We start from the raw sequence: 10,998 nt of genomic DNA, 5'->3' as shown, positions 1-10,998 counted from the left end.
ATAGCCTTTGCCGTCTCCTGACACTAGCACTGGCCTCCCACGCACAGCCCCAGAGGCAAATTCTTCTTGCTCATATTTTTTTAACCAAAGACTGGTGCAGGGTGAGTCTCTGTAAGCCCAGTCTACAGCCGTGCTATAGTTCACTGTCCCATCCGCATGCCTCCTCCCTGCCCACCTCCTGCATGGGGCGAGAGGGGAGCTCGGGGTCTCGGCTCACTCAGGCCCTGGCCTCTGCTCAGAGTGCTGCAGCATGGGTGGGGGAAGGGGAAAAGAAAGCAGGTCTAGTGGGTGTTTTGTGCGACATGGGCACCCATCCACCGGGGACTGGACTGAGACCTGACAACCTCCTCGCACTGAGCAGCTGTCACATAGCAAGAGACTTTCCATCACCATCGGCCTGTGCTGGATTTGGACCAGGGAACCGACAGAGGAAGAGCTCCATGTCAGCTCAGCAGCCTGCTGATCTCCCCTCCCTACGCCCCGTTCTCCTTGCTTTACGCTTCCTAGGGTGACCAGATGTCCCGATTTTATAGGGACAGTCCTGATTTGGGTGTTTTTTCCCCTTGTATAGGCTCCTATTACCCCCCACCTCCTGTCCTGATTTTTCACACTTGCTGTCTGGTCACCCCAACGCTTCCCCTCCAGGCTGAGCAATGAAGCAATTAAATCCCCCCCCCCCCTTCTCCCCTGCATTGGGCCAAGGCAGCTACAAAAGGCCAGCACTGCCCCCTGGTGGCTGTGAGCTAGGCTAGCCAGGCCAAAGAAGTGCCGACGTCCCTCCCAGGAGCCCATTCAGGCCCTGAAGCCGAGGTCGTTTTAATACCAGGATGCCCCGGGTGCGAGGAGGCAGATTGCAGGATGTGATGAGCTATGTTGTTCTGCGGCGGGTGTGCTGCCAGCATTGGCTCTCCCTGTGCACAACTTTGCCATCTGTCACCTACAATATTCCCGCGACAGGCTCACTTGCCCGCATCTGCCTGTCAGTCATTGGCAGCCTGATCCTTTGAAGGGGCCTGGTCGATGTTTCTACTATATATAGAACAGCTGATGGGAACCAGGGACACATGCAGATACCCCCAAACTTTGGGAAAAGTCTGGATTCACACTCTGTGCTTTGGGTTTGCGACTAATGGAAGTGGGGAGCCAGATGGATGTGCATACAAACGGTGTGTATAAAACACTCCCGGACTGTGCTGAGTGTAGCATCATATGTAACACACACACACACACACACCCCGGGCTCTACAGGTTTAAATAATGGAAGGCTCAGGCTTTGAGAGGTAGAATGTATGGCTGCTCAGGCCAGCATTGGTTAGGCTGCTCCATGTGCCGGACATAACTTGCTTTTCTTCTGGTTTAGAGCCATCATTGTCAAGTGCTGAAGGGATGGCTGGTCTGGTTGAGCCTTGGCTCTGCTACAGGATCTCTGTGTGACCTTGGGCAAATCACTTAAGCTCTCAGTGCCCTGGTCCCCTTTCTGTCCATTTAAGCTAACAGTGCTTCCTGACCTCCCAGCGGGGTTGTGGGATTAAATCCATTGATGTTGAAGACATGCGAATGGGGTCCCGATAAACTCCTAGACAGGGTAAGAAGGAAGTGACCATTGATTTCAATGGGAGTTAGGTGCTTAAATACCTTGGCAGGTCTGGGCCCTGAGCCTTCATTACTTTTTTAAGGGAGCAAGAGCAGTGATTGCATGGGTCATGGAGATTGCACGGCCCTTTCTCTCCTAGAGATGATCCCTGCAGCTGAGGGACAGTGGTGGAGCAGTGTGAACAGAGCATGCCCGGCTGATACCAAGACTGTAGTTGCTCTGGATGAAGGGAGGACTTTAGTCTCCAGGGGTCTGTCACCAGCACAAGAATCAACTTAATAACGGGGAAAATTAGGACTAGAAACAAAAAACAAAACAAAAAAACTTCTGCCCATCTAAATCCAACAAAAATAATTCCACCAATTACCTTTATTTTGTGGACAGCTGAGCAAGTTTATTACAGTCTAACACACAGGGTATAGAATGTAAACAGTACTGCCACTCGGAATTAGAGACTCTTTGGATCAGCACCTTGGACAACTCCTGAAATGCGCGCGCGCGCACACACACACACACACACACACTTTCCTTTGGTGAGCTGCTGACAGGGCTACTCCAACCCCAAGAAGAGCCACACTTTCTCCCCAACACACACAAAATAAATAACTCTTGTTAATGAAGTTAATCAAGAGGCTGGAATAATTTAAACAGGGAGGGTATTTGACCCTGTAGGCACCCACCAAAAATAATAATAAAATAACAGCAATAACAACACAGTTGTGTTTTGTTTAAAAACCAAACCAACAAACCCCTATTTTGTTCAAAGAAATCAACGCATTGATTAAGTTCATTAACGTTCCATCTTGATTTTATTGTCCATTTGTTTTTAAAAAGTTGGTCTTTTTTTATTCATTCTTATTTATAAAACAATCCTATTTTACAAAGATTTACAGCTCGGGGGTGCCTGACATTGATCAGGTGATTAGTTAAATATTAAACCACAATTATTTTGTCTCTTAAAAATAGCACCAAAAAAGGGCACACACAACAATAAACCCTCCTCCCCTCCAAAGAGAACATCAAAGAATAAGAGAATATTAATAAAAGGCCATTTATTTACTTTAGAAGGGTGTGGAAAGTGGGGAAAATCAGAATGAGGTAATTAATGGACCCTAACACTAAGTACAAAATATTGGAATAAACCACCCCTTTGCCCCCACTCCTTTGTTCCTCTGGATCTTTCCCCTGCCACAATCCAAGGTATCTGAGCATTTATATTATATATATAATTAAATCCCCATTGGTGCCTTTTATTCCCCTTGTCTGGGTTTTCTCAGGTTGGCCAAGTGCCGTCTTCGTACCACAAGAGCGTGGATGTTGTTGATACCCAAGCATTAAGGCATATCATCTATCTTCTTTTCATGTGTTTGGAGTTCCCCATTTCTTTGGTTCCCAGCCCCGGCCTGGCCATGTCTTGATGGTGCATTGCCGGCTTGGTCTATAAAAGTTCCTGTTTTTAATTTTCCCCAAGGATGCTGGCACACATCACTCAGTACGAAGGTCCCTTGATGGTGCCTGGTTCAGTCAGGCGCCCTGAGGTGAATGCAGAGGCTCCTAAGCAGGCGGCCAGCTCGCAGAATCCAGGAAGACCAGCAGGCCCAGGTAAACCAGGTCGGCCTGCTTCTCCAGGGACTCCAGGGGACCCTCGCTCTCCGTCTTTGCCATTGATGGCATGTCCAGGAATGCCAGGGAGACCTAGAATGAGAGGAAACACTCAGTGTCCAGGGGTGGATATTCCAGGACAGGTCCCTCTCATCTGACTCAAGAGCCCACTGAAGTCAATGGAAAGATTCTCACTGGTCTTTGGGTTGGGCTGCACTTGTGGAAATTGCCAAGTTCTTCCCAGGCAGGGTACAATTAACTGCCACTGAAATCAATGAACTTCCTGCAGGGGGAGAAGTCAGGTCCTGGGACTCTCTCACTTGTCAGGGGATCGTTAGCCATAAACATCAAGTGAAGATTTAAGCAACCAAGTATCTTGGCATCTTCCCATTGGAGGCCTCACGGGTTCCTATATCTGAGCCCTGCCCTGAGCAGGAAGACAATATCTGCAGAGCTGGGAGGACAGGCAGTTACTGGCTGTGTCACTGGGCTGGTCAGGACTGGGGTTCATCCACAGAGTTGTGTGAGGGGGGCTGAGGATGGGAATAGTAGAGGGGACCGTGGTACATTGGCAAAGCTGTTGGGGGCCCAGGACTGGGATAACAGGGAGGTCAGTAACGTGAATAAGGATGGAGGGGCATTGGCAGAGAGGCATGAGGGGAGTCCAGGACCAGAACAGCTGGGGATGTCACCGATCAGGACTGAGAATGGGTTTATGCCACAGAGAGTAGCCTCTGTACTCTTAACCTTCTGCTCCCAAACATCGGAATAGGGGTGTCAGATTTCAGCAATGAGCCTACCTGGGATACCTGGTGGTCCCGGCATACCCTGATGTCCACGCCCGACCTCGCCACGCTCGCCTTTCTCCCCTCGTTTCCCTGCGTGAAAAAAAGGGGGAGATTTGTTGTGACTGCAGCGTAAAAGTGATGGCTGAATGCGTCCAAGGAGAGGACCTGGGGGGTACCCTGGCAGGCAGCTGTCGTGCAGGGCCAGAAGAGAACTCAGTGACAATGGGTTGCCAAGAAGGAAGAGGAGAAGGAGGAGAATCAAGCCCAGGAGTGTGTGTGTTTGTCCCAATCTACACAGAGACACCAAAATAAGATTCAGGGTCCAGCCAGTAGAATATAATACAGGGGTCATCTGGCAGAAAAAATGGTTTTGAAAATCCTATCATGTGACTAAGCTGACCAATCAAAAATGCCCATTGGGGATTACATAAAGAAAATACAACCGGGGTGAAGGCGGGGGATGTAAAGCAGTTTAGCAAAAAAAAAAATCCATTTTGGTGGGAAAATGGCCAAGTGTTGTCCATGTTTTATTTGCAGCGGCAGTTTCTAATCAGGAGAGGAGGGGGCATGAAGCGGGCAGCTCCTTCCCTCTGATCCCCAGTGATTCCCTGTCTCAAGGCAGCAGTGCCAGTGTCTCACTCACCTTTGGGTCCGGTATTGCCGATCTGCCCCGGGGCTCCTAGAATGCCCGGGATGCCACGCGGTCCAGCATGCCCATGCGGGCCTTGTTCACCAGGTGATCCAGGAGGCCCTGGGGGGCCGGGCGGCCCCATCACGCCTGCTCCTCCCAGTGCTGCTCTCTTGGCGCTCACTGCCAGCTCTGCCAGCTGCTCTGTAAGGCAGATGCAGGGAGCATTGTGGTGGGGGGCTCAGCTGGGGGGATCCCCGCCTCAGGGTGAGAGGGGGTGGGGCCCATGCGTCTACTCACCTTGCAGCATCTTCAAGACCACGTCAGCAATATGCTGGTCCCCGGCATCCCGGCCCTGAGAGCAGGAGAGAGGAGAGACGCTCAGAGATTCGGCCGCCTGCTCAACAGAGACTAACGCTCTTTCGCAGCCACTCGCTGCAGGGCCAACCCCACCCTACCTGGGGATACGAGTTCAGTTGCACTGCATGGGGCGCCTCATTGGCTAGCCTGCCCCCACTAACGCAATCAAGAGGATCTGCGGTGCTACCATTCTGAAGCCTGGGAATCCAGCAGCCACTGGACGGATCATCTCACCTAGCAGGGCAATAGTATTCTAACGCAGGGCTTCTCCATCTGGGGCCTACAAGGACTTCCCAGGGCATCCCTGACCTCCACTCTTTGTTCCCCATAGGTTCAGCTGTAGGGAACTTGTGTGTGTTCAGGGTCTGGGTGGGGTGCTGTAATGGCATGCCCGGAGATGCAGTAGCTGGCAAACCAGCCATGTGTCCTACACGCTAATATGCCATGTGCTGGCTACGGATAGAACCGAACACATCTATTGATGGGGAGCATTTCCCAGTGGAAACCTGGCCACTATCACAGCCCCTTGAATGATCTGCTGCTAGCTAGGGAGCGGGAGGTCTCTACCTGGGGGTCACAAGCAAGTGTCGGGGATCATGACCACCCTGGCCATCTCATGCTGCTGCATGGGACAGAGATCCGGCAGTGGAAATGCAGGAAAAGGCGAAGAAGCCCTAAGCTAAGGGGCAAGATCCGGATCCGCCAGGTCTGTCTGACCTGCAGGCTGAGGATTTGTTGTTGCTAATTTTTCCCCCCTAAATCTGTGAATTTAGGGCAAAATTCACCCCGTGCAGAGCAGCCAGCACAAAGCTGAGGCGTCACTTAAGACGCACTTCAGCCCTATGTTGAGGACTTAGGTAGTGCACAGATGTCAGGGGTGAAACACTCAGAGCAACAATGAACAGCCATTTCGAAGGGGCTCTGACCATGTGCACGTGGCAGGGAGGGGGAAACGCCACGTGCACGTGCAGAGATAGGCCCAGCTGGCTGAATCCTTGGGTTACTGCGGAGAGATCATGTCTCTTGAGCCAATGCTTCAAATGCGGGTTTTATGTGGAAGGAGTGACTGTGGGAGGGCTGGGGAGTTGTGTTTCCATCTGCAAATGTGAGCTGGTGCCAAAGGTTTAGTTGCTGCTTGACTAGGCCTGTTCACCAGAAAGCACCTTCAATCCTCCATCCAAAGGGGCCTATACTGTCCATAACGGCTGCAATTATTATTACCAGCAGCAAGTTTTAACCCGCTGCCGATGGAAAGAGGGCACCTCAAGTCAAGCAGCAGCTAAACCTTTGGCACCAGCTCACATTTGCAGATGGAAACACAACTCCCCAGCCTTCCCGCAGTCACTCCTTCCACATAAAACCCGCATTTGAAGCATTGGCTCAAGAGACATGATCTCTCCGCAGTAACCCAAGGATTCAGCCAGCTGGGCCTATCTCTGCAGTGCTCGGTATTGGCCTGAAGAGGGCACTGCTGCCCAAATCCTATTAAAGATACTTACCTGCCTGGCTCCTACTGCTTAGGACTCTCCAGCCTGTACCTGGGGCCAAACAGAAGATGCTCCTGCTCCACTGAGGTCTGTGAAGCTCTGGCTATTAATGTCAATGGAGCGGGGTCAGGCCCAGATCCCCCTCGTACCCCGACATTTGTAGAGCTAAATGATGAGACAAAGCTCTGGCTGGTTTCATTTCATCTCCCCACCCACCACCGCCATCCTCTTCAACCCCATCCCCACCAGGAGACCAGAGGGTTAATCTCAGTGATGTCCCTATGGATTTAAGGCACATTTCACCCTGGGACATGCAGGGGTCCCAGCCAGGGTATGGGGCAGGGAGCTACTCACCGGCACGCCCTGCTGCCCGGGCATTCCTGGCACACCGCGCTCTCCGTTGAGCCCTCGAGGGCCTGGGGGTCCTGGGTAACCTCTCACACCAGGTGACCCTGCGTCTCCAGTGGGGCCAGTAAAGCCAGGCTCACCGTGGACACCTTGCTGCGATGCACACAGAGAGAGAGGATCAGCAACAGGATAATCTGAGGCCAATTGGTCTGGACGCTAAAGATGGAGCCAATCCTAAACATCAGCACTTTGGGGGAATCCAAATTTGATAGCTGGATGTACAACGGGCTGGCCCAAAAGCCTAGATCTGACCCTTGGGGGCATTTGGATCCTGTTCTGAATGTGGTGGCTGAGGTCTCTCTCTCGCTAGAGGAAATATATTCACGCTCCCACCAGAGAGCAAAACACACAGGACTTGGGTCCAGTCCTCAGCTGGTTTCAATCCCTGAAGCTTCATTGAGTTCCACAGAGTTATGCCCATTCACATCAGCTGAGGATCGGGCCTTATATTCTTTAAAACAGCTGGTTTAATGAAATCAGGTGTCTAGGCTTATTCTTCTCCTGTCCCTGTGAATCTACAGCTCCCAAGAAGTGCTGGGATCCCTGGAGCATGATGTCCTCTGTGTGTCCACATGAGAGACACGGCGATAGACACGCTTCCCCCAAGCCAACCTCTGCTAACATGTTTCTCAACCCTGACCCAAAGGGACCCAACCTGGAGTTCAGACTCCATCACCCCATTCAGCCCTTGGCCTCTCTGCTGAAGCTTCCAGCAAGGAGGTTTATTGGTGGCAATGGTGCTTTATGCAATGCAGGCATCTCTCCAGTGGGACCGAGACATCAACTGCCCATGGCTCTTTCAGCTGCATAGGCTGGTGATGTGGGATGGCCTTGGACTGGGATCATCCATAGACCACTAAGGAGCTTGACCCATGGAACTGAAACAGGATCATGCCATGCTGAATCCATCCTGGTTCCTCGTAGTTGTCCAGTTTTCTGAATCTCTTAGAACAATTACAGAGAGAGAAGAGTTCCCGCCTGACCCCCACCAAGCCCCACAGACTCCATCCAGTGATCGAAGGAGTCACGAAGGGCTTTCGGGAGGGAAAGCTGAGAGCAGAGGGGCGGCGAGTCGTTAACTCCTAAATTCACAGTTACTCACCTGACCCTTCGGTCCTGGCTCGCCTGACTCCCCCTAGGAATAGAGGAGAAAGGGAATGTGATTGGTAGATACAGCCACAAGCCCTTGTGTTACTGCTCAGCACCCTCCCTGGGAGATCACAGAGCCATCAGATCATTTTCAGCAGTACTGTCACCTAGCCAGCTAGTCTCCATTTTGTAGTTGTGCGTTTGATATTTCCTTCCTAAGTGAAGTACTTTGCACTTGTCTTCATTGAATTTCATCTTGTTGATTTCAGACCAATTCTCCACTTTGTCAAGGTCCTTTCAAATGCTAATCCTGTCCTCCAAAGGGCTAGCAACCCCTCCCAGCTTGCTGCCGTCCGCGGAGTTTCTAAGCACACTCTCCACTCCAGTATCCCGGTCGTTAATGAGAATATTGACTAGTACCAGGGCAGCAACAGGGTCAGCATCTGCCCTGATTGTTGATGGATCCTCTGGATTTCAAGAGGGAGCCTCCGGAAATGCTGCCATGCCCGAAAGCAGCCAATGGGGCCAATGGAACATCAGGACGCTGCACTCGGGTGTAGCAATGTGTGCTGTGGCGTGGCTCAGTAATGTTGGAGCAGCATGGTGGCATCACACACACACACACACACACGGGCCACGAGGAAGCCTTGTCCAGAGGGTACCTTACCTTCTCCCCCTTCTCCCCGGGAAGGCCTTCCACGCCAGGGTCTCCCTAGAGGGAAGAAAAACCGAGTCAGTCAATGCGGTTCCTCCCCCTCTACCTCCCACCCTGGGGAGAACAATTTCAGTCATGCCTCCAGGGCCATCTTTTCAGCTTAACCAAGTCTCTGGCGTGAGGCCTGCAATTTTGCCTTTCCAATCATTTGCAGATGCTCTGGTTACTGAATTGGGCAAGTGCCTGATGTGTGGATACAATCAAGTCCCTGGAGAGCTAAAAGACCTACATTATATTCAATAATTTGCTGCGCCCATAAAATGAGCGACAAACCAGAGGCCAGTGTCTAAAAGCCCGGCCCTGCATGAAGATTATAAAGAAAGGGGGACGATTCCATGGGTCTATCCCAAGGATTAGCCATGTCGTGCTACCTCAGACAGTAGGGAGAAAGCCAAGCACCACACTGGTCAGGAAGGAAAATGTCCACCCCCATGTGCAGCACTGAATAATTGGCCAGATGCATCTTCTGAAGCATCTGGTACCAGTCACAGCTGGGAGAAGAACACCAGAAGTTGATGGCCCAGTGCCAGTGTGGCCAGTCCTAAATCCCTGTGACCCTTCCTTTTCCTGACCAAGACTAAAATAACACAGAGAGGATTTCACATGCGACTCGGTGCATGCTGGGATACAATCGGTGGGAATGGAGTTAATTTCTGCTCGGTGCTCAGCAATGCCAAGTGCATCCTACAAACTGGCTCGGCTCTTGGCTTCGCTGTGGAGTTTGCGTGCGCTGTATTAAAGGCTCCGGGAAGCCCAGCATGATACCCAGCTAAGAGCCACACTTCCTGGGTTTTAACAGCCACCTGGGATTTAACACACAATGATGGTGACACGGGAACCAAGCCACTGAGCCGTGGATTGCTCAGAAGGTCATTAGAAATGAGCTCCCCACCCGGGAAACACAGTGGCCAGTATCTCTCCAGCCCACAGTTCCCAACCCTAACAGAGTCAGCTTCCCAGAGCAGTCGGAAGGTCAGCTACTTACGATGTCACCTTTGGCTCCAATTTTTCCTGGGGAGCCCTAGGCAAGAGAGCAGAGAACAATCAGGACCTGCCTGTGTGATGCCACGTCTGTGCCTTGGCCCGAGAAGACAAGGCGTGTTGCACCATCGGTGTTTTACATCAGAGGCAGAATGGGGGTGGGGGTGGTCAGACACTAGCAGGGGGCAGAAAGATCCCTCAACCTCTTTCTAAGCAGGACTTTGGACAACCAAAATAACATCCGTCCTAAAGTCTCCCTCCCGGGTTACACCAGACCAAGTGCTTTGGGTGGCTCCTCCTAGCCCGGCTGGATGCTGTGAATAAAGCCACTTACTCCTTCTATTACACCTGGGCCTTGGAGCCAACTTTTCAGCCGGGCTTCACTGGGTCTCCACTTTTGTGAGTTCAAAGAACTGCATGCCCAGTGCTACCTCAGCATTCATTTGCGCTGCCATTTTAAACCACTTGGGCGTGTCTGGGCCTGAACCAGCCCATGCCCATTGAAGCCAATGGGAAACTTTCCCGTGACTCCAGCTGGGTTAGGATCAAGCCTCCAGGTTCCTGACTGGGCTTGTAAATCAGGGATGGACGGAGCTAAAAACGGGACTGTAACAAACTGCCTGGGCAAGTTCATTGCCGCGCCACTGCCTGAGGCAGGACAGCCGACCCAGCCCGCCAAACCGCGGGAGGCAAAGCGAGAAAGATCTGCTGGCGCTGGGAGCTGGGCCCAGCCTTCACCTGCGCCGGGAAATCGTATCCTGGGGCCACGCAGACATTCCCATTCCCACAGTGTCCAGCCATTCATCCATCCACTGTCCCCAGCCACAGATCGAGCAGCTGCATCCCCCCACTCGCCATATCCACTGTGACTATCTACAGGGTTTCTACAGTCCCCATCACTGTAATCTAAACTTAAATTAAATCTTCATGGGGAGATCCCACGTGGACTTTATGGATCCCACCTCCCTTCTAATCTTGGCTTTTAGCCTCAGCCCTCATCCCTGTCCTGCCCCCGGTCAGGAATTTCATGCTGTTACCTTGTCTCCTTTGACACCTGGCAGGCCCTGCGGCCCCGGGATCCCTGGAGGACCTTGCTCGCCTTTCGATCCCTGGAAATCAAGGAGAAAGAAAGAAAGAAAGAAAGAAAGAAAGAAAGAAAGAAAGAAAGAAAGAAAGAAAGAAAGAAAGAAAGAAAGGTGTGTGGATGAAACCAGCAGTAGGAACAAGACACAGACCTTCAGGGGCGGGGCAGGTGGCAGCTCTGGTGAGGAGAGCGGGGCCAAGAGTAATTTGCAGCTGTTTATTTGAATGGGATGCAGCTATGTTCAAGGCTACAGCGAGGTAGA

The 10,998-nt window shown here is 51.8% G+C and overlaps 1 protein-coding gene across 6 annotated transcripts in view; it reads right to left on the bottom strand.

Moving 5' to 3' along the window:
• Positions 1 to 2,375: 2,375 nt before the first annotated feature.
• COL9A2 (collagen type IX alpha 2 chain) overlaps positions 2,376 to 10,998 on the bottom strand; it is a 49,260-nt gene continuing 40,637 nt past the window's right edge. For all 6 annotated transcript variants that reach the window (XM_044998129.1, XM_044998133.1, XM_044998127.1 and 3 more), the window contains 9 exons: positions 10,690 to 10,761; positions 9,657 to 9,692; positions 8,624 to 8,668; positions 7,970 to 8,002; positions 6,814 to 6,960; positions 4,913 to 4,967; positions 4,628 to 4,816; positions 3,997 to 4,074; positions 2,376 to 3,289 (listed from right to left, as the gene is read on the bottom strand). In XM_044998129.1, the coding sequence (XP_044854064.1) occupies positions 3,084 to 3,289; positions 3,997 to 4,074; positions 4,628 to 4,816; positions 4,913 to 4,967; positions 6,814 to 6,960; positions 7,970 to 8,002; positions 8,624 to 8,668; positions 9,657 to 9,692; positions 10,690 to 10,761 (861 nt within the window). In that variant the 3' untranslated portion in view covers positions 2,376 to 3,083. The remainder of the gene's footprint in view (positions 3,290 to 3,996; positions 4,075 to 4,627; positions 4,817 to 4,912; positions 4,968 to 6,813; positions 6,961 to 7,969; positions 8,003 to 8,623; positions 8,669 to 9,656; positions 9,693 to 10,689; positions 10,762 to 10,998) is intronic.

This window comes from Mauremys mutica, chromosome 23 (genome assembly GCF_020497125.1).
Source record: "Mauremys mutica isolate MM-2020 ecotype Southern chromosome 23, ASM2049712v1, whole genome shotgun sequence".
NCBI lineage: Eukaryota > Metazoa > Chordata > Testudines > Geoemydidae > Mauremys > Mauremys mutica.
The sequence above is the reverse complement of the archived record's forward strand: the minus strand, read 5'-3'. Positions and strand labels throughout refer to the sequence as shown.